This window comes from Hyla sarda, chromosome 3, assembly GCF_029499605.1.
Source record: "Hyla sarda isolate aHylSar1 chromosome 3, aHylSar1.hap1, whole genome shotgun sequence".
Lineage (NCBI taxonomy): Eukaryota > Metazoa > Chordata > Amphibia > Anura > Hylidae > Hyla > Hyla sarda.
In genome coordinates this window covers 239,279,013-239,303,539 of record NC_079191.1, presented here as the reverse complement: position 1 = coordinate 239,303,539, position 24,527 = coordinate 239,279,013, and the positions used below count along the sequence as shown (strand labels likewise).

Here is a 24,527-nt window from a genome sequence, read left to right as displayed (position 1 = left end):
GCGGAGCGTGACGTCACATGGTGGCATGGGCGTGACGTCACACGCCGACGGCCCTGCGGTCGACCGTAATCAGTCCCGGAGCGAACACGCTCCGGGGACTGATTACAAACGGGGTGCCGCATGCAAGATCACGGGCGTCCCCAGCTGCCGGACTCCCGCGATCAGGCATCTTATCCCCTATCCTTTGGATAGGGGATTAGATATGTAAGCACCGGAGTACCCCTTTAAATCTTTGGGGCCTTTTTGTCTTTTGCACGATAAGTTTTTTTTTCTCCTTTTATAAATGTTTAAAGCCTCTTCATTACCATCTTATTTCCATAGTTTAAATGCTTTTCTTCTTTATCATTCTCTTAAAAGTGTCCCATTTAACTTGTGCACTTTTATTTTCGAGGACATTGAGGGAGATTTATCAAAATCTACGCAGTGGAAAAGTTGAGTTAAAAAGGCCTCTGAAAAAAAGAAGCCATCTGATTGGTTGCTTTAGGCAACTGCTCAGCTTTTCCTCTATACATGGTCTGGTCTCTATCACCTAGGTTAAAACCTACCCCTACTTTGGAACTTCTGTCTGGCTTATTGATTAGTATAAGGTCCAATAGTGCCCTCCACCCTTGCCAGGTCCTGCTTTAGTTATAAAAGGTAATTAATGGTCCTTTATTATTGTCTAACACCTGTATTCTTTTCTGGACCTGCAGGTTTCAGTTCCCAGTTATTATCGGGTTAATTGAAGTTGCCCATAATAATGACTTCATCCTGCCTTGCTGCCCCATCTATTTCTCTTATAAGTGTGTTTTCTGCTGGTTCCATACTTTGCGACTTATAACAAACCCCTATTAGTAATTTAATATTCTTTCTCCCTCCCCATATTTCCACCCATAGAGGCTCCACATTTTCATATTCATCACATATGTTTTCACAATGGGCTTAAATGGGCACTGTCAGATACAAAAACTTTTGATATGTTGTAAAGCATGTATAACCAATGGGTTTTGCAATTCCTTTCATTAGAACATTTTCAGTATTTCATACTGTAAAAGCCAGTCATACAACTGCTCCCCCCTGCCTGCTTAGACACATACTAGTCCTGCTGTGTCCATGCATCATCACCTACGTCATGGACAAACTTCCTTGATTGACAGCTGTGAGTGCAGGGCTCACAGCTAGAGGAAAAATCCTCCCACTGTCAGCTTGTGTCCTGTTACTGTCAGTGAGGACAAGCTGGGAGTTGTAGTTTTGCTAATGCTAGGGGAGATGTGAGCAGACAGCATACTGAGGGAGGGGGCGGAGACCTGCACAGTGAGGCCACACCCCCTCCCTTTGACACGAATTCAGGCTAGTGAGCTAAATGAAAAGTGTAATAAAAAAAAAAATAAAGGTGCTAGACACATAAAAATTAGATGTACATACTCAGGATTAGGTGCTGAGTGATATATATATATTTAAAAAAAATAATAATGTTGGATCTGACAGGTACGCTTTAAAGAAAAAGTATCTAAAACGTATCCCCTATCTTTATAGGATAGGGGGATACGTTTTCTTACATGATACTTCTCCTGTAAGGCAGTTTTTTACATATATGCACAGCCCCCTCCTCACTTTATTTGGTATGGACCGAGTGTCAGAACTCAATTTTTGGGGGGTCCATTGCATAAGCATTTATTGAAACTGAGTGCAGGTAGCTGATTCAGCTAAATGAAGGCCTTAACTGTCTTATGTTTGGACAGAGCATAGACGATACTGTGTGTTTCCGTAAATCTATTAAACACTTTAGTCTTTATTTTCCATTTTGTACTTTTCTTGTCTGGTATTCTCAGCACTGGCTTTGTGTTGGGATCCCGGCCTCACATGTTTACACACTAGCGCTCTGTCTCTCTTTGTAAACGTTCCTGACATGATGTATTATTTAATTAGCATCAAGTTTCCGCCGGACAGAACAGCAGATCGTGTAAAAGTCATGTGAAAGGAACTATTGCTTGTCGGGCATTCCCAGTGCTGCACTGTCAATGGGAAACTACTGCCAAACGAAACCCCCACCATTCACAGAGAGGGGACTGGAAGGGTCTAGTAAATGCAAGGATTCACTGCACTGCATACACGAATGTTAGACGCTGTTTACTACCAATTGCTCTATAAAATAGGCAATTATATTTGACATTAGCCCCTGCCTTCTTTCAGGAAGTATACAACACTACTCATTTATCTGTATGGGGTGGCATCTGACACGTGGCAAGGCCTGTAACTATTGCGCCATTTTTACCAAATCCATACACAGGCAGTGAATCATCAGACAATGTAAAACTAGAATAATACATGAATGCACAAGGGGAGCAAAAAAAAAAAAAATTAAAAAATAAAAACCCAGATATTAAAATATTATAAAGGTTAATTGGAATCTGTAGGTGAAAAAAACATAAGCGCATCACTGGAACTGTGAAAGGTCAATCCTAATGTCACAGTATCCATATTCATATCAATCGCTTTCCTTTGGACTGAGGGAGGTACATGCCACATATATACCGGCACTTGAAACAAGTACAGTGGTCCCTCAAGTTACAATATTAATTGGTTCCAGGACGACCATTGTATGTTGAAACCATCGTATGTTGAGACCATAACTCTATGGATACCTGGTAATTGGTTCTAAAGGCACCAAAATGTCATCCAAAAATAGGAAAAAGTGAGGATTAAACAAAAATAAGTAGATAACTAATATAGATAAAGCAAATCCTTACATATAAAAGTAAGAAAGATCTGCTGGGAGCTGTAAATCATTGTCTATTTTAGTGTTTCCCAACCAGGGTGCCTCCAGCTGTTGCAAAACTACAACTCCCAGCATGCCCGGACAGCCAAAGGCTGTCCGGGCATGCTGGGAGTTGTAGTTTTGCAACAGCTGGAGGCAACCTCGTTAGGAAACACTGGTCTATGTAGAGGACAGAAGCTTCTTCAGGGTCCTGTACAGAACACGTAATGTCCTAAAAAAAAAAAAAAAAAAAAAAAAGAAAAAAGAAAATGGAGCCGCCCTCACCTGATGCCCAAAGGAGCAGCTAACCCTGGTACAGGTGAAGAGTACAGAACATGTAATACCTCCCTGTACTGTAGGGGGCACTACCAGACACCAGTCAGTGCATGTACTTCAGTAATACAGGGGTTTTACCAGTGAAATATACATTCTGATTGGTCGGTTCTTCCAGCCATTGACATGTTTCGCAGATTCCAAAGCATTGTATGTTGAGTCTGGTTTCAAGTTACAATGGTCCAGAAAAGACCATTGCATGTTGAAACTATTGTATGTTGAGGCCATTGTAAGTTGAGGGATCACTGTATTGTTTAACAGGGGCCTGATGGTGGTATTTCTGTAGTACCATCTTTGTTTCACTTTCTGCCCAAAAGCCTCCGTTTTACAGGAAATTCTGTAAGGTGTCACATTTGACCTTTTTGTATGTTTCCTATATGAACATCTGTCCCTACAATTTTTGTCACTAGTGAACAGTATACAGCACTTTAAAAAGGGTTATCCAACCTTTATTGTATTCAACTTGTGCAAATGTGTTCAAAACTGTTTTAGGGGACCAAGTACAGTAAGGTTACTTCATATGTTTAACAACAGATGCCATTGCCTAAACGGTGACATCCATCAGATGATATCTTGATATCTTTAAGAAAATTCTGATTAAAATTTCAAATGGACACTAAAATACACTGTGAAAAAAGCCCTTAATGACAGTGATGTGACCTATAATCACAAATAAGGTGTTTTATGAAGAGTTAACGGCTATAGTCTGTGTTCATACATTGCATTTTTACAGCATTTTCCGTATGTTTTTACTGCATTTTCACCATATCTGTTGCAGTTTTCCAAATGACACATTTTTACCATGACTTTGCACAATTGCGGTCAAATAGGACCTTTTTTTTTTTTTACACAATTTTAGAACAGCAAAAATAAAAGAGTAAAAATGGCAGCAATAAACATAATGTTATAGTATAAATCTACTATATATTCTGATCTTGTACAGATAGCAGCAGTATACAGATGTGGGTGGGAGGAGGTCTGAGAGCCACTAGGAGTGAATCTGATAGGTGATGATGTCATTTTGTGGTTCACAGGAAGTTGTCTGACCCAGGACCCCCATGATTAGACCTCTCCTATTCTCCTATCCTCTCTCCGTCCCCTATTCTTTGGATAGGAAACAAGATGTCTAGGGGCGGAGTATTCCTTTAACCAATCTTAATCCCCTTGTTTATGTTGCTTACACTGCATGCAGTTCACTAAAAAGTAGGGGGCGTTCCCACATAAAAAAAAATGCTTGTTCTGACATCTCTTGTGGGACCTTCCTCCTTGACACCAGAAACATACACAGTGCCCTGTTTGTCCAGCCCACACTTCCTGTATTTACAGTACAGTGTTCAGGACAGTGGAGGGACTAGTGGTAAGAAATATATATAGCATTTTTTTTAATCCAAAAATATACACATTTTATATCCAATGTATATTACAACTATAAAAATAATGTTACTATCTATCTATCTATCTATCTATCTATCTATAAATATATATATATATATATATATAAAAAATTATAAATTAACTGACTGTGCTGGGCTGGGATAGAGGTGGAAGAGGGCTTGGATAGAGGTGGAACCAGACAGGTCCCAGTCATGTTAAATGAGGTCTGTTTGGTTTCCATTAGATCACCATTATATTTTTCATGATGTAAGCGTTGGAAAAAAAAGACTGACATGCAGGAGTTTGTCCTCCACTCAAGTCCAGCCATTATAACTGAATCCGCAAATAAAACTCCCTAATGAAGCTCAGAACAGTGATGTGAACCTAGCCTACGTCATGTAACTTTCTGTGGTTTACACTGGTGACCACATGACCAAGTTAGCGTAATAAAACCCATAGATGCAGCTGTGCTGGAATAAAACATATAGTGCTGTAGGACTAGTGATTGTAAGTGTACATGATATGAGGGGGGGAAAAAAGCTGAATATTTTAACCTACATTAATATAATCTATATATATAAAACTTAACGTGTGTGTGTATGTATGTATGTATGTGTGTATGTATGTTCCAGCATCACGTCCAAATGGCTTAAGATATTAACATGAAACTTGGCACACATGTTACTTATATGTCAACAACAAACATGGGATAGGTGATTTAACCCTTACTCATCCCCATTTGCCAGGGGCGGGGTTTATGTTTAAAGTCCCATACAAGTCATTGGGAAATATATGTTACTGCATAACTTCCAAACGGCTGGAGATATTTCCATAATACTTTGTCACATGTTACTTATATGTCCACTTAAAATATAGGATAGTTAATTTAACCCTTAACTACCCCCATTTGTGAGGGTCGAGGTTTTTTTTTAAAGTCCCATGCAAATCAATGGGAAATGTATGTTCCCACATAACTTGCGTACACTTGGAGATATTTCAATAACTGGTACACATATTATGGGTCGACATAGGAGGTCGGGATAGGAGGACGCGATAGGAGGTCGGGATAGGAGGACGCGATAGGAGGTTGGGATAGGAGGAAGGCATAGGAGGACGGGATAGGAGGACGGGATAGGAGGACGGGATAGGAGGACGGGATAGGAGGACGGGATAGGAGGACGGGAAAGGAGGACAGGATAGGAGGTCGGGATATGATGACTGCATAGGAGGTCGGGATATGAAGTCAAAAGCTTCCTCCTTTGTTTATTTTCCTCCCAAACAAGGATTAGGAAGGAAAAACCGGGCAACGCCGGGTACTCTGCTAGTAATCTATATTCATGTGCTTGATATTTTCATTTGTGTCATATTTAGTATGTTATTATAAGCTTCCTCATAATGCAGAAAGGGGGTAACACTACTAACTTAGGATTCTGGTAAACTGGTTGAGGGGATCGCTCCTTACTTAACCCTTCTGAAGCAATTTTTTACATGCTAGTAGATTACTATGCAGTTGATGTTCTATTGACCATAATTTTAGCTGTTATGTCTGATACTTTTAGTACATTAGTACTAAATCTGATCATAGTTGTGTCACAACTCTTGGCATTATTCCTCTGGTAATGAGCATATTTCATTTGACCAAGTGTGCATGAGATTTCAGTTGGCGAGAAAAGAAGCTTCATGCTTCTGCCAATCTTTTCTTTACGACGATAAAATATAAAATTCTAAGAACCTTTCTGTTGAGGGTATTTCTAGTACCTCCAGCTTTACTTAAAGCATACCTTTAAGTAAAGATAATTTGACAAATGGCTATCATGCAACACGGTCTCATAATGTAGGCAGGAAAAATGGTGCCCCGATTCCAGGGTTTAGGTGCCAAATTTGAAATGCATGTCAATTTGAAAAATGCCCAGTGCTGCACCATAGTCCTTTTTTTTTTTTTTTTTTTTTTTTTTTTATAAAATTGACCGCACCATTAGGGGTACACTTTAAATTAAACCAAATATGAAAACTGAGATTTGGAATGATCAAAAATGTTGCAGGAAGCAGTGGAAAGAAAATGTATACTTATGGTGACATCTTACAGTGACATTGTTTTTACGTTGCAGGTGAAAAGCTATCATCTTTAACCAAGGATGCCACTCGTTAAAAGAAATATCGACCCCAGGCATCTGTGCCACACTGTCCTGCCAAGGGGAATCAAGAATGAATTAGAATGTGTGACAAATATTTCTTTGGCAAATATTATTAGGCAGCTTAGTAGCCTGAGTAAGTATATTCCTATTTCTATGCTGTTTTGTATGTGTAGTCTGTGGAAGATGTGTTCATATATACCGATCCATCAGGTTTCATGTACTGATTTGGAGTGTGTTGTGGAGACAAGAAAACCAATTATGTTACCCGTCACTCTTCGAAATAGCAGATGTTTTGGGGTTACACCATAACGGTAACCGTACCATTATCCAATTCATTTACTCCTGTCTTTGCTGGCATGTGCTTCTGCACACAGTCCTATTGGAAGGATTGGGCTATCACAGTGACAGCCAAATCCTTTATTGTGACAAGGGACTTAAACAGTCCTCGAAAAATCCCTTGAAAGCATCTGTATGTGTATGGTTACTAAGGGAAACCAATGATGTTAGTAAGCATGTGTGTGGCGCATACAGAGAGATGCATTCTGGGCTGTTATGATTTAGATATCAGTTATCTATATATATGGTGGCACCCTGCCACATAAAAATCAGATTCCTTGCTAAAAAAAAAAAAAAAAAAGATATCTTATATTGCTCGAGCTGCATAAAAAAATAAAAACAATTCTAACCCCTAACTCCCATTCATCTCCTTCCGGTCCTCCAATCTTCAGTCTTCTTTCTACCTATTCTGTCTCGGCCAGTGATTCGCTAAGCAGGCAGGTCCTGCTCCGAGCAGAAAGACAAGAGGTTAGGGGACCGGAAACCGCTAAAAGGGAGCTGTGGGGCACCAGTGAGCGACCAGTATAGCGTGTTTTTTTTTTTTTATTAAATCCAACCCCAGCAATATAAAATTTCTCTAAGAGCTCCAGGATGCCCCTTTTGAGCACAGATTTTGTGAAATAAATAATTAACACTCTTGTGGCCTTCCTTTAGTGATAGAAGGCTATGGACACACTTAGAGTTTGCAGCGCATTTAGAATGCAGCATTCCAAAAGGCTCTTGGCATCAAAGCCCACAGCATTCTTAGTCATAAAAGGGTTCAAATCCATATTGTGGGAAGGGGTTCATAACCTTCATCTGACTCCCAGATGCGATCACAGAATACAAATTCTTCAATTTCTCGCTGACTCCTCATTCAGTAATCCTGGATTTTTACAGTCGCTTCTACAGCGGCTATGAAATAGTTACAGTTTAGTGATGCACAATGGACCCTGCCTGCCAAGAATCAGCTGTTTAGAGCCCCCACCATGGTTGTTCTGGGGGGGGAGGGGTAAAGCTAGTCCTTATTCTCTTCACTATCTGTAGGATAAGAAGTACATTTTAAACATTTCAACGAAGTTTGAATGATTCTTTAAGAAATACCTGTCAGATGTCTATGTGGGCAGCAAATGATTTAAACAATCACCATGAAACATTAAAGGGCTGCCAGCTGTCAAAGAAGGAAAGCTGAAGAATAGGAACATCAGCAGGTAACTAAAGTGCTCGGCTAAAAATAACTCATCCTGCAAATTAAGTTCCAGACGAAATCCGTAAATACGTGGTGGAGATGCTTTAACTATCAGCATATGTATATGTTAAGGCAGAACATATTGTATCAGTTACGATAAGCTATAATTGCCTAATTAATTTTTAATCATTGCATTACTTTGGCAAACACTCTTGGAGCAATATTCAAGTAAAAGGGAATACCTTGTAGCGGTTTACACATACTTTCACCGAATTGTATCTAGTCTGTAAAAGTAAACGGTCTATTGAGGGGTGTCTGTTATTTGAATTACATGGCTGTGTTTTATCTGTAAACATGGAAAATGTGTGCGTTTGATTTACTGTATTTTTCGTCATATAAGATGCTCCGGTATATAAGATGCACCCAATTTTAAAGGATAAAAATCCAGAAAATAAAGATTCGGAACCAAATACAATGTAAAGTATAGGACAGTGATCTTCAACCTGCGGACCTTCAGATGTTGCAAAACTACAACTCCCAGCATGCCCGGACAGCCGTTGGCTGTCCGGGCATGCTGGGAGTTGTAGTTTTGCAACATCTGGAGGTCCGCAGGTTGAAGACCACTGGTATAGGAGGTAGTACTCACGTGTCCCAGCCGCTCCGGACCCATCTCCGCTCGTCACAGCTGCCCTGGATGTCGCCCTCCATCGCTGTCGCCGCGTCCCCGGGGTGTCCCCGTCGCTCCGGAACGTCTCTGCTGCCCGGTATCCTCGCTCTCTGTTGCCGCCATCACGTCGCTACGCACGCCGCTCCTATTGGATGACGGGACGGCGTGCGCGCTGACGTGATGACGACGAAGGAGAGCGCCGGCCATGCAGGGGATCCCGGCACGGAGCAGACACCGAGGAGGCAGGTAAGGTCCCTCCCGGTGTCCTGTAAGTGGTTCGGGACGCCGCGATTTAACCGCGGCGGTCCCGTACAGCCCGACTGAGCAGCCGGGTTAGTGTCACTTTCACTTCAGACGCGGCGGTCAGCTTTGAACGTCGCGTCTGAAGGGTTAATACAGGACATCACCGCGATCGTTGATGGCCGCAGGGACCGCCGCGATAGGACATGGTTTTAATGTGTATTTGCCGTATAAGACGTCTTATACGGCGGAAAATACGGTACTTTCACTGGATTGCAATAAGGTTGTGAGCACTGGTGAAATTGGTAACGCCAGAGAAAAATGCACAATTCTGCAATTCCGCTAAACCTCTCCATAGAGAAAGGTGTGCGTTTTCCTGACATTTAAACAGAGGCCAAAAATGGTACATAAATCCAACCTACAATGGTATTATGGAAGCCAGGCTATTTATTTAACTTACAGAGAATTGTCTTAACCAGATACAGTTGTAGAGGTCAAATAGGGAAAATATTTATTGAAAACCCCTTTTAACCTTCCTGGCTTTTAAGGAGTTGTTCAGAGATGAAACTTGTGATCTTCTGTCCGTAGGTTACGTAGTCTTGATACACACTTGGTACTCTAGTTTGGGGAGAGCCAACAAGTGCCGCCATTTTGAAAATACTGACACCACATCTCCGGATCCAGAACAATTTGCCCACAATCAAAGACACATACGTTCCCACATTTATCCATGACTGCCAAATGTTGCCGGAGAAGAGGTCAACACATTATCTGAGAGACGATTGTGATACAGCCCCCGCTTGGTGTCCCCTAATGATCACAAGATGTCAGGTGCCAGCTGTTCCTAATGCATTGATCATTCCTGTAAAGAATTATTTTATTCCAGGCAAAAAAATAATAATTTAGCCTTTGGCCAGAGTCATGCAATACAAGCTCCCAAAATTTCATTTACCTGAAGGGTGCAGTTCCAGGGATGCCCTACTTTGGTGTCTCTCTCTCCAATAGGAAACAGTTTTTCGTTTTTGTGGTCCCTAATTGGCTCCTGACTAGACTGGGTGCATCTGCGCACTCTCACCTCACTGTAGACAACCATTACCTTGTAGAGTACCTCCCTCATCTTACATTCTTTGTTATTCCTAGAGATTTATGACTAATTTGACAACTGGGAGTTACCATTCCCTCCTGATTGGGCTGTGTCAGTCTTTGTACGGACACTTACCCCAACTTGTAATACATTACAGTAATACAGTTGTCAATTTAATAATACACTTCTAAGAATAATTGCGGATGGATGACACAATGAAGAGTTCTAATTAAGATGGCCCAAAATTATTATTAATTAATCTTACCTTGTATTTTTATGGCAGGATACCCCCTGGAATGGTAAACAGTATGGATGTATGCATTTCGTACATGCTCCATGCAAAAGACACCTTTTATTATGGTAGTCTGAATTATGGCTTTCCTTTTACTATCATCTACTTTTCACACAAGAGAGAATTCTGCCACAGTTCTTTCTCCTCATTTCAAGCTGGATAAATTATTATCTGAAGGTGAAATACATCTGAGCCTGCATTTTAAATTAAAGGGGTATTCCAGGAAAAAAAAATAATAATAATATATCAACTGGCTCCAGAAAGTTAAACAGATTTGTAAATTACTTCTATTAAAAAATCGTAATCCTTTCAATAATTATCAGCTGCTGACGTTGAGTTGTTGTTTTCTGTCTGGCAACAGCTGCTCTCTGCTGACATCTCTGCTTGTCTCGGGAACTGCAGAAGAAGTTTGCTATGGGGATTTGCTTCTAAACTGGGCAGTTCCAGAGACACATTTCATCAGCGAGCATTTAGACAGAAAAGAACAACTCAACTTCAGCAGCTCATAAGTACTGAAAGGATTAAGAATTTTTTAATAGAAGTAATTTACAAATCTGTTTAACTTTCTGGAGCCAGTTGATATATATAAAAAAGTTTTTTCCTGAATAACCCCTTTTAAAGTATAGAATGCTTAGGGGGCCCTGATCTCCTCCCTTTTTTTTTTTACAGTATGTTGATTAAGATCCCCCATTCCTAAGTTATAGGGGGTTTGTAGTTCAGCAATCCTTTAGAGGGGCAGGGCTGTATTATAATGGCAGTTGTGTTTCCTGGTAGGGTCCACATTTATGACACATTCAGCGTTATGGTCAAGGCAAAATATAGGAAACTCTGCTACTAGTGCCTGATTCATGGCAGGTTACACTTGTTATTGACCAACTAAGGAGTTTTATCTTGTCTGAATTTATTTATCCCAATACAATTTTGCCTTCATTTGTTCATATTAAAAGCAATAGTACTTCCATCAAGGAAAAGTACCGATCTGATGCGTTTTGGCTAGATCGCCATAGCCAGTCATAGATCTTACACATACAAGCAATGACTATCTTTAAAGGGGGTATTCTGTCTTTATACATCTTTTCCCCTATCCAAAGGATAGGGGATAAGATGTACGATCGCAGGGGTCCCGCCCTCCTGCGGTCATACATCTTATCCCCTATCCAAAGGATAGGGGATAAGATGTATAAAGCTGAAATGCCCCTTTAAAAACCCTAGGTTTTATGAGGAAGAAAAAAGACAACATTTTATTGGAATTGCCAGTGCTGAAGTTCGTACGTATGTACGTATGTATGTGTGTGTGTGTGTGTGTATATATATATATATATATATATATATATATATATATATATATATATATATATATATTATATAATATATATTATGTGTGTGTATGTATATATATATATATATATATATATATATATATATATATATATATAGGGGAATACGCAGATCAGCTCATTACATCACCTTTTCAGGCGATGTTCCCTGGTATCAGCTGATACCAGGGAACATCGCCTGAAAAGGTGATGTAATGAGCTGATTTGCATATTCCCCTACCCAGAATGCCTGCGGAGTGCTTAGTGGCCCTTAAAAGCTCCGTCACACCAGGAGTGGTGAACTCTGCCTGAGTTAAATACTCATCCCGTGTATGTATATGTATGTATGTATGAATATATATATATATATATATATATATATATTTTATATTGTTTGGACTTTGGCTGTGATTCTCGGCATCTGTGCACACATGTGACATGTCCACTTTGATATACAGACGCACATACTGTAACTTTGTCAGCAAATGAGTTATTGTAGCAAGCTAAATGTTTCGCTAAAATGTTTTTTCCCCCCTTCTTTAAGGTAAATATGCAGAAGATATATTCGGGGAGCTGTTCAATGAGGCCCACAGCTTTTCCTTCAGAGTGAACTCCTTACAAGAACGTGTTGATCGGTTATCTGTCAGTGTGACACAGCTAGATCCTAAAGAGGAAGAACGTAAGTTTTATAAGGTTTTCCTTACATTGTTACATTGCATGTGCCTATGTTAGGACAGAACTTTCATGCACTTTTTTGAGCCTACACTGGAAAGCAGAAATAATTCTCCTGACAAGCCAACCCAGCTGGACAACTGTACGCTGCCATTGTCTGATGTTAACACATGAAATAGGTCATCTTCAGCCCCACATTCCGCTGCAGTTAATTAAACAATGGAGAAAAGCTTTAAAGTGGCATTCTTTGCCTATTGGGTAGAAATTCCTGTCCTGTGTATCTGTTTGTGCAGTATTTCTTGTAGTCATTTAATCCCCTGAAGCTAAAATCATATACAGAAATGTAATTGTACTGTGCCCAAGCTTTTCTGTTGGTATTTTCATTATACTCAAGAGCTCATACTGCTCCATTATATTTTTCTGTGCTTGAAATTGAATAGCGGTACAGTGACTCAGTATTTCCGTACCTGTGATCAGTGATTGTGCTAAAAGAAGGCCGTAAGGGATACATGTTAGACAAGCCTCGTTGCCATCAGCTGAGATGCTTTTGGTTAAAGGGGTACTCCCGTGGAAAACTTTTTTTTTTTTTTCTATATCAACTGGTGCCAGAAAGTTAAACAGATTTGTAAATCACTTCTATTAAAAAATCTTAATCCTTCCAGTACTTTTTAGGGGCTGTATACTAAAGAGAAATCCAAAAAAGAAATGCATTTCCTCTGATGTCATGACCACAGTGCTCTCTGCTGACCTCTGCTGTCCATTTTAGGAACTGTCCAGAGCAGCATATGTTTGCGATGGGGATTTTCTTCTGCTCCGGAGAGTTCCTAAAATGGACAGCAGAGAGCACTGTGGTCATGACATCAGAGGAAATGCATTTCTTTTTTGGATTTCTCTTTAGTTTACAGCCCCTAAAAAGTACTGGAAGGATTAAGACTTTTTTAATAGAAGTTATTTACAAATCTGTTTAACTTTCTGGCACCAGTTGAAGAAAAAAAAGTTTTCCACAGGAGTACCCCTTTAAGGTGAATGTATCTTGCAGTTGTATTTATCTTGTTAGGTTTTTATTTTTATTTTTTTTTACTAGAAATGCCTTAAGAGAAAGCATTGTCATAAAAAAAACATTATTATTTTTTTCAAACCGACTAAAAGTGTACTTGTAAGCATAGTCTCCATGCTGAGCAACACGCAACTGCTTGCTGACAGTACTATTGCCAAGGCAACCGTTTAAAGCACTGTGAGTATCATGCATGGATCCTATCCTTAATAAAAGGTGTAGCGTCAACAGCTGGCATCCACCAGGGTACTGTGTGTCCTGGCACTCACCAAAATCAAGCTGCATTCTCTGGTCTATGTCTCCACTGTAGACCCTGGGTTTCCTCCTTTGGACTCACTTCTGCTGCTTCTACCATTGCAGCAGCTCCTGCTCTGCCCTCTAAGTGCCACACAGGAGCACTGGCTTTAACTTAAAGGGTTAGTGCGCGCTTCTTTATAGTTTCCGTCACCATTCTCTGTAAGGCATCACATATAAAAGCTTGGTCCACCCATCTCCTGAGCATTATTGTAGCTTGTCTACATGTGAAGATGTCTGTTTTGATCTGCTTCCTGATCCTGTTATACCTTGCTGCTTCTCCAGTGCATGACCTGGACTGTTGACCATGCTTGTATTCTCATCAGCCCCTACCACCTGGCTGCATCTGAGGTTCTCTGCTGTAACACCAACTCAGCTGTAACACCAACACAGCTCTGCTACTAAGTGGTCTGCTATGCTGCATTAAAATTACTTAGATTGTCAGCTTGTCCCTCTTGCCTGTACCCCTGGTATTTGGCACTGGGGCATTCTGGCTAGCTAGGCCAGCTGCCACCTAAATGGGACCACTTACTGCATCAGAAGTCCAATTTCTGCATCCAGGAGTGGAATCAAGGGTGAAAACTAGGGGAATGCTTCTTACTCCCAAGTTTGACCCAAAGACAAACCGGCAGGTGGCACAGGGGGTCCACACCCCTTGGGACGTTACAATAGGCCTCATGCAAGATACTTGCTGACCACGTACTGCCCACCATACTGCTCAGCATAATTCCCTACTGAATCATTTCAGTAGTAAACTTTTTTTTCTTTCTCTTTTTCTGCTGTTTCCCTTTTGCTGGTGTAAGCCATATATGAATTTCATATAGAAAATTAAAAACAGATGAGTTGGATTTATTTGATTTGGTCATTTTAAGTTCACCTGTCACTAGCAGTCTCATTAGACTGCAAGTGACAGATGTGCGTTAAGGGTGCGTTCACACGCTAGTAGCTAGCAGGGAGTTTCCCGCTGCAGGAAACCCGGTGCGAGTTACGCTACCACTGATTTAAATGGGTCCGTGCACAGTCCGCAAATCTGACACTATTGCGGACTGTCTGTGGACCCATTCAAATCAATGGTAGCATAACTCGCAGCAGGTTTCCCGCAGTGTGAAACCGGCTACTAGTAATAGCGTGTGAACGCACCCTTAATGTATGAAGTCATAATCCTCAAATGGGCACTGGACAGGATATGTTTAAACATCCCAGGAAATCTCGTAGCCCGAGACTGACCCAATCAGGAGTCAGAATGTACCACAGACATGTATGGGCTTCCGCCATTCTGACTCTTGATCGCATTAGTTTTGGGGCAAGTCTCTGGCTGCGAGATTGCCTGGGAGGTTTGTACATATCTTACCGAGGCTTATAACAGGTTCACTTTGAGGATTTGTAGTAATTTGCTTAATTTACTTCCTAACCTGGTAGAACTTACAGTATATCTGCTATACATTATGACATTATACATTCATATAGTATTTTTAGACTTGAGGTACCAAAGCAAGCAAACAATTTCCACACTGACAGTGCACAAGACTTTTAAAGACAAGCGGAACCTTCCTTGGCATTGCAGATGCCTTGGTAATGAACATCAACAGAAGAACTAGAACTAGGTGACTTCTAGTTTACATTAAGTTCTTATAAAAGCTACAATAATTAAATATATTCATTTCCCTTTATTGAAAAAAGAAGAGATTTGCTCCACTAAGTCCTGCTGTATCTGCTCGAACTCTATACATTTTTTTATTTTTTTTTATGAACGCTACTTTAAAATCTGATAAGATCCTTACTTACAGGGTTTCCTAACCATTGTGCTGTTGTCAAATTACAACTCCCAGCGTGCCAAAGGCTGTCAGGGCATGCTGGGAGTTGTAATTTTGGGAAAGGTGGAGATACATTGGTTGGGAAACACTGCTTACATATTTTCTTAAAGGGGTACTCCGGTGAAAAACATTTTTTTATTTTTATTCAACTGGTGCCAGAAAGTTAAACAGATTTGTAAATTACTTCTATTTAAAAATCTTAATCCTTCCAGTACTTATCAGCTGCTGTATGCTCCACAGGAAGTTCTTTTCTTCTTGATTTTCTTTTCTGTCTGACCACAGTCCTCTGCTGACACCTGTCCATGTCAGGAACTGTCCAGAGTAGGAGCAAATCCCCATAGCAAACCTATCCTGCTCTGGACAGTTCCTGACATGGACATAAGTGTCAGCAGAGAGCACTGTGGTCAGACAGAAAAGAAAATCAAGAAGAAAAGAACTTCCTGTGGAGCATACAGCAACTGATAAGTACTGGAAGGATTAAGATTTATAAACAGAAGTAATTTACAAATCTGTTTAACTTTCTGGCACCAGTTGATTTAAAAAAAATAGTTTTCCACCGGAGTACCCTTTTAACTATAGGAACATACTTAAGAAAGACTGTCACTAGTGACAGGTTTCCTTTTATCACAGTGATTGTATGATTCACTCTAAATGGTGGTGCTGTTTCTGAGTAAGGCTGGGTTCACACCACGTTTTGTTAAATACGGTTCCCGTATACAGCTGGGAGAAGGGGGGCGGGGCTTAATTGCGGCGCCCGCACTCAGCCGTATTCGGGAACCGTATTTAATGTATGTCTATGAGCCGACCGGAGTGAACCGCAGCCTCTGGTCGGCTTCGTTTTCGGCTGTATGCGGTTTCCCGACCGCAGGCAAAAACGTGGTCGACCGCGTTTTTGCTTACGGTCGGGGAACCGCATACGACCGAAAACGAAGCCGACCGGAGGCTGCGGTTCACTCCGGTCGGCTCATAGACATACATTAAATACGGTTCCCGAATACGGCTGAGTGCGGGCGCCGCGATTAAGCCCCGCCCCCTCCTCCCAGCCGTATACGGGAACCGTATTTAACAAAACGTGGTGTGAACCCAGCCTAACCTAGTTGTAACTTGAGCCATTGAGAGACACTGAGTCATTGTGGGGGTACCTCAACCGTGATTGATAAATCTCACTATATGCAAATAAGGTAGGAAACCTGTCACCAGTTTCATGCTGCCTGAACCATGAGCAGCACAAAACAGTGACAGGCTCCCTTGTCACAGTGAATGATCCCAGATTCCAGAGTGCAAAATATCCTGTCTATATAGGAAATATGTAGAGTCAGTTTTATGGCCCAGATGAAGGCCAACACCTTAAAACAAGGATAAGATCTTCCTTACAATGGGCTTTCATAAACTACCTTCTGTTTAGTGGATCAACATAAAAGTGGAAAGTGAAGCAAGCCAGTACAGAAGCGCCCCAGCTGCGCTAGAAGTTTGTTGGAACTCATTGTTACTACTCCATAGGAAGCCCTTTTCCTTCCTACTCTGAGGAGCAAAGCCTGCTCTGTTCTATTGCCAGAGATGCAATTGTCTGACTGTACATAATCATTTCGTTGTGTGACAAATAATGCCAGTTTTCACTTGGTATTAGCTGTGTAATGTGGTAAGAATGCGGGGACAGTTTTATCACCATCAAAATAATCCTGAGTTAATAGCATTTCGGAAAACAGCAGCTGCTGAATATGTGGAACAACTGCTGGGAAAACTATTGAAAAGCAGCTGTTTTTCAGTTAATGCTAAAATGCCTAATCTGACATCCCTGGTCCTTTTCATAGCAGCAAGGTTTTCTTTTAATACTGCAGGATAAGGAAATACAGTAGATCTGCCATACAGTGGGTCAAAAAAGTATTTAGTCAGACACCAATTGTGCAAGTTCTCCCACTTAAAAAGATGAGAGAGGCCTGTAATTTTCATCATAGGTATACCTCAACTATGAGAGACAGAATGAGAAAAAAAAATCCATAAAATCACATTGTCTGATTTTTTTTTTTAAAGAATTTTTTGCAAATTATGGTGGAAAATAAGTATTTGGTCAATAACAAAAGTTAATCTTAATACTTTGTTATATACCCTTTGTTGGCAATGACAGAGGTCAAACGTTTTCTGTAAGTCTTCACAAGATTTTCACACAGTGTTGCTGGTATTTTGGCCCATTCCTCCATGCAGATCTCCTCTAGAGCAGTGATGTTTTGGGGCTGTCGCTTGGCAACACGGACTTTAAACTCCCTCCAAAGGTTTTCTATGGGGTTGAGATTTGGAGACTGGCTAGGCCACTACAGGACCTTGATTCGTTGCTCGGACGGTGTGTTTGGGATCATTGTCATGCTGAAAGACCCAGCCACGTTTCGTCTTCAATTCCCTTGCTGATGAAAGGAGGTTTTCACTCAAAATCTCATGATACATGGCCCCATTCATTCTTTCCTTTACATGGATCAGTCATCCTGGTCCCTTAAGAGAAAAACAGCCCCAAAGCATGATGTTTCCACCCCCATGCTTCACAGTAGGTATGGTGTTCTTTGGATGCAACTCAGCATTCTTTCTCCTCTAAACATGACGAGTTGAGTTTTTACCAAAAAGTTCTACTTTGGTTTCATCTGACCATATGACATTCTCCCAATACTCTTTTGGATCATCCAAATGCTCTCTAGCAAACTTCAGACGGGCCCAGACATGTATTGGCTTAAGCAGAGGGATACGTCAGGGCACTGCATGATTTGAGTCCCTGGCGGTGTAGTGTGTTACTGATGGTAGCCTTTGTTAGTTTGGTCCCAGCAGGTCTCTGCAGGTCATTCAGTAGGTGGTCCTCCCCCCCCCCCCCCTGTGTGGTTATGGAATTTTTGCTCACAATTCTTGTGAACATTTTGACACCACAGGGTGAGATCTTGTGTGGAGTCCCAGATCGAGGAAGATTATCAGTGGTCTTGTATGTCTTCTGTTTTCTAATAATTGCCCCAACAGTTGATTTCTTCACACCAAACTGCTTGTCTATTGCAGATTCAGTCTTCCCAGCCTGGTGCAGGTCTACAATTTTGTTTCTGGTGTCCTTCGACAGCTCTTTGGTCTTGGCCATAGTGGAGTTTGTAGTGTGACTGTTTGAGGTGTCTTTTATGCTGATAACAAGTTCAAACAGGTGCCAATAATACAGGTAACAAGTGGAGGACAGAGGAGACTCTTAAAGAAGAAGTTACAGGTCTGTGAGAGACAGAAATCTTGCTTGTTTGTAGGTGAACAAATACTTATTTTCCACCATAATTTGCTAATAAATTCTTTAAAAATCAGACAATGTTATTTTATGGATTTTTTCTCATTATGTGTCTCATAGTTGAGGTATACCTGTGATGAAAATAACAGGCCTCTCATCTTTTTAAGTGGGATAACTTGCACAATTGGTGGTTGACAAATACTTTTTTGCCCCACTGTATGTGTGTAGTCTTAAAATAAAGTGCAGGGATTGTCGGGGGCCCATTTACAAGTGAATCTGTTACATTAAACAGGCAGAATATTAAACAGCAGGAGTAGCTGAGCAGATTATTCAAGTAAATATTCTATAAAATGTATTGATCTATATTCCTTCTAACTCTTGGTTTAGTGGGAATCTACTGGGCTCCTAAATTTAGAGGAAGGAGGGGTTGAGATAATTAGTTGGCCAGTTATTATGAATCTTTTGCCACAAAACTATATTGATTTCCTTCTTAACCTGCTCTATAACCCACAGTGAACAGACTACAGATAACCTTTAATGGGATGTTTCAGCTTTTGTTCATTTTATTGTTCCAGTACTAATAAAAAAAACAAAAATTTAAAAAATAGGAACCAACTTTGCAAATTACTTACTCCTTCCCTTTCCAGAACATATGGGTATATCCTTGCAGCGGGTACATTCCTAAGACAAGGGCGTACCCATATGTCCTGCCCATTCCCAGCTCTGCGGCACCCGCTGAAGGAGATCAACGGCGGGAGCCATCTGTTAGTCACCGCAGGGATCCCACCGCAACTGCGAAGACTGAGATCACACTGGTCTCGACATTGTAATCCCATAGATGGTCAGTACTTAAAAAGTACAGCACTTAAAAAGTAACCCAGCCCCCTGTCAGTGCAAATTAATATCAGCCGGTTCAGTCCCAACTGATGGCCTACGAAAAGGCCTCATTGACAAGCTGTCACTCATGATGGTTAAAAGCAGAGATCTGTCTCAAGACGTTTTTGTTAAAAACATAATGATTACATTGGTTACAAGCACATTTCTAAGCTCCTGAATGTTCCAGTGAGCACTGTTGGGACTATACTACGGAAGTGGAAAGACTGTTGTCTCCAAGAAAAACAGTAAGTAATTCACCCCACCATCATGGCCTGTATTCACGCTCCTCACACAATGCTCCATTGCTGAATAAAAAGCATGTTGAAGTTTGATTAAAGTTTGCTGCACAACATGTAGAAAAGCCAGTGAAATACTAGGAGAACATAGTGTGGTCAGATGAGAACAAAATGGAACTGTTTGGATGCCATAATACACACCATGTTTGGAGGAGAAATGACCCTGCATATCACCCTAAAACACCATACCAACAGTGAAGTTTGGAGGCGGAAACATCATAGTGAGGGGCTACTTTTCAGTAAATGGCACTGGCACACTTCACATAACAAAAGGAGGGATGAATGGGCAAATTTACAGACATTCTTGACAAAAATCTTCTGCCACCTACCATGATGATGAAGATGAGACGAGTGTGGACATTTCAGCAAGACAATGATTCCAAACACACTTTTTCAAATGGTTTCGAAGAAAGAAAATAAAGCTGCTAGAATGGCCCAGTCATTGCAAATCTATGAAAAGAACTAAAGATGATAATTACTAGAAGAGGTCCACAGAACCTTCAAGATTTGAAGATTGTTTGTGCGGAAGAATGAGCCAAAATCACACTAGAGCAATGCATGTGACAAGATTTTCCATACAGGAATTTGTCTTAAAGCTGTCATTACCAATAAATGCTTGTTCCACACCTTTTCCCTGTGTCTTTTCACTTTTAAGTAATGTGTACCGTATATACTCGAGTATAAGCTGAGTTTTTCAGCACGATTTTTCGTGCTGAAAAGGCCCCCTCGGCTTATACTCGAGTGAACTCTCCGTCGGTGGTCTTCAACCTGCGGACCTCCAGATATTGTAAAACTACAACTCCCAGCATGCCCGGACAGCCATCGTCGGTCCGGGCATGCTGGGAGTTGTAGTTTTGAAACATCTAGAGGTCCGCAGGTTGAAGACCACTGCCCGGGCCTTCGTCATCATCCAGACCTCCCCCCTTTAGTTTTCTACTCACCTCCCCTTGGTGGGAAGGAAGGGTGAGCTGGTCCGGGCCATCTATGCTGCAGGGACCGTCCGGTGGGGAGGGTTAGTCGTTCCGGGCTGTCCATCTTCACCTGGGAGGCCCTCTTCTCCGCTCCGGCCCCAGACTAGTGATGTTGCCTTGACGATGACGCACAGGGACGTTCGTCCCGGTGAAGATGGACAGCCCGAAACGACTAACCTTCCCCACCGGACGGTCCCTGCAGCATAGATGGCCCGGACCAGCTCACCCTTCCTTCCCACCGAGGGGAGGTGAGTAGAAAACTAAAGGGGGGGGTTCTGGATGATGACGAAGGGGGGATGATGACAGGGTGATGACGATGAAGGTGTTAATGACGGGGGTCTGGATGATGACATGGGGGGGTGATGTATTTCCCACCCTAGGCTTATAGTTGAGTCAATAACTTTTCCTGGGTTTTTGGGGTGAAATTAGGGGCCTCGGCTTACATTCGGGTTGGCTTATACTCGAGTATATACGGTAATCATTTCTGCACTACTTTGTTTTTTTTCTATGTATGAGTTATTTGGGTTATTACCAATGTCTGGTGAAAATTTCATGGCAATAGCATCTTTAGATCTACTTAAGATAGTTGTCAGACAAATGCTCTTAATTCTCTCCCATACATATATCTCACATGGGAGACAAAGTGTCATTTTTTTTTTCTCTCCCGAACGATCTAAGGGGGATATTTATCAAAACCTGTCCAGAGGAAAAGTTGCCCAGTTGCACATAGCAACCAATCAGCTCGCTTCTTTCATTTTTAACAAGGCCTGTGCAAAATGAAAGAAGCAATCTGATTGGTTGCTGTGGGCAACTGGGCAACTTTTCCTTTGCACAGGTTTTGATAAATCTCCCCCATAGTGACATAGCAGGAGTAGATCTCGGAGTGCAAAAAGGTTAAGTTTTTCCATTAATAAATCGCAAACACAACTTACTTTTACCGCAGGAGTATAATAACCACTCCTCTCACCTTAACTTGCTATTTTTTGTACTCTGATTTTATGGGAGAAAGTAGGTTAGGTTCATTAATTGCTCAATTGTTTTTCATGAATTTTTTTTTTTTTTTTTGCGTGACCAATTCTCATTGCTAACTAACCAGTACATTAAATTATGATACAAATTTGTTTTTAAATATTTTAGTTGACAGCATCTTCTGATAATTTCTACAGTCTTGAAGAGGTATTTCTATGTATTTTACAAACACACTGCAGCCTACATTGTGTGTAATATAGCCAACTACTCCATACTCATCTTGTCTGGTCCAGTGCCAATGTTATTTTCTGCCCTAGTCTATCTGTTTACTTCCTCTGATAATGCGCTGTCCCTGCCAAGGGGCTGATGATGTTCCAAACACACTGCATTCCATCTTGGATGCTGCTGCAGTATTGGAATAATTGAAGTAGGAAGATGGGGTTAGTAAACAGAGAGACTAGAGCATCAGCACTGGACCAGGCAAGGTGAGTATGGGGTAGTTTGTTATACACAAATCAGTCCGATTTACTGAGTTTTACTGCAACATGTTTCGATTGGTCCCATTGACTTTAGTGGTCCAAATTTATTCTAAAAGGGATCACATTTTGTCCATTTCCTGAATGTATACTTTGGACACTAGAGCAGGGGACCACAATGTATGCTTTTCACAGTTACTATTAGATAATATTGGTCCATTAAAGTAACCAGGAACACATTGTGATGTATGATGGCATATCTTACTTATGTACACTTGCAATGTCTGCAGAATTGATATGAATGGCCCCACTTGTATTGACAATCCATTGCCTAATATCTTCATAACAGGAAAAAAATTATAAATTGTAATCTTACAGCATAGTGGCTTCTAACTCAATTCATACTTGGTACACATGTTTTATTTGGTAGCAGTCTGGTTGCTGTGGTTTGTAAATTTTTTCCAGAACTTGGTTTTGTCATTTCTTCATTAAATCTCTACTTAATTTATCCCTGGTATTTTTCCACTCATTTAGTAAGGAAAAGCAATTAGCCAAATAAACCCATAGGGGAAATTTATCAAAACCTGTCCAGAGGAAAAATTGCTGAGTTGCCCATAGCAACCAGTCAGATTGCTTCTTTCACTTTTGAAAAGTCCTCTGCAAAATGAAAGAAGCAATCTGGTTGCTATGGGCAACTCAGGAACTTTTCGTCTGGACAGGTGTCACAAGTAGCGCTGCAGCCAGACGTGCTGGCTGCGAACGCGCTCCGGCCCCGTCTTCCCATGCTGCTTCTGCTGCCGTTCGTATCGTGGGATGCGCCCGCATCCGAACGCCAGGCTCTCACTCTCCCCTCTGCATCTCTGTCCCTTCCACTGTTCCCTGCTGTCAGCTCGTGCGCCCCCGCCAGCTTCCACAGATTTAAAGGGCCATTGCACCATTGATTGGTGCTTGTCTGGTCCTGTGTCTATTTAACCCCACACTTCCTTCCTGTCCTTGCCGGATCTTTGTGCTCACTAGCCCTAGAGAAAGCGTTTCAGTTGTGTGTTGTCTACAGTGTTCCAGCCCTCATATGCACTTATAGTTTAACATGTGCAAATAACATCACATTAGCAACATCCTATTAGAAACAAAACATCACAATGGCAGTATCCCAATAGCAGCAAAATGTAAGTAATGTGCAATAATATAGGTCAATGGTATACCCAGTAGCGCTGATGTCCAAAAGATGATAGATCCCGGCTCCCCCACCTCACCCTCCATGTAAAATTCCTGACTATTGTAATAAATCTTAAAGGGTAATCTAGTGGGAGTTTTTTTTTTTTCCAGAAGTATGCCCATAGAGTAGTACATAAGAAAAAAATAAACCTCTACTCACCTCCAGCACTCCCTCGATGCTTCCAGTGTCCTGCTGGTCCAGTCCCTGGTTCTGGGGGGTCGACAGTCAGGTTGTAACTCTCAAGCTAATCACCAGCCGCAGAGATGTCTCACCTTGGCCGTCAAAAGACTGAGCAGCAGTGTGAAATATTGCGCCCAGGCACCAGGAAGAAGCACAAGCGCAATACATCATACTGTACTACAATTTGAGGGGGTATATATATATATATATAGTCCCAAATAAATGCAGCACTACTTATCTAGTCCAACAAACAATGGTGGTGCCAGCATCCAAAAAAGACTCGATCAAAGTCCTCCATAGACAGAAACCAAAAACAGGCGCAGCACTCCAAAAAACAGTGTGATTTAATATCTCATGTCAGCATTACAACGTTTCAACTCCTCCTGGAGCCATTTTCAAGCATGCTTGAAAATGGCTCCAGGAGGAGTTGAAACGTTGTAATGCTGACATGAGATATTAAATCACACTGTTTTTTGGAGTGCTGCGCCTGTTTTTGGTTTATATATATATATATATATATATATATATATATATATATATATTGTTTTCCACTAGAGTACCCCTTTAAAGCCAAGGGGCTATGAAGGCCTGGGGTGCACCATGTCACAAACACTTATAGGTGCAGGAAAGCAACAATTCAAGGATATATCTAAATCTACCCTACTTATAAAATTCCCACCACTTAAATTGTCAATACTATATCTATCTATGCATAAACATACACTCGGTTCAAAAAGATATGGATATGAACCATCTGCATTTGACCCAAATGTTGATATATAGATATTT

The 24,527-nt window shown here is 41.1% G+C and overlaps 1 protein-coding gene across 2 annotated transcripts in view; it reads left to right on the top strand.

Moving 5' to 3' along the window:
* WASF1 (WASP family member 1) overlaps positions 1-24,527 on the top strand; it is a 90,093-nt gene that overhangs the window by 35,971 nt on the left and 29,595 nt on the right. For both annotated transcript variants that reach the window (XM_056566313.1, XM_056566314.1), the window contains exons 2-3: positions 6,553-6,712; positions 12,227-12,361. In XM_056566313.1, the coding sequence (XP_056422288.1) occupies positions 6,580-6,712; positions 12,227-12,361 (268 nt within the window). In that variant the 5' untranslated portion in view covers positions 6,553-6,579. The remainder of the gene's footprint in view (positions 1-6,552; positions 6,713-12,226; positions 12,362-24,527) is intronic.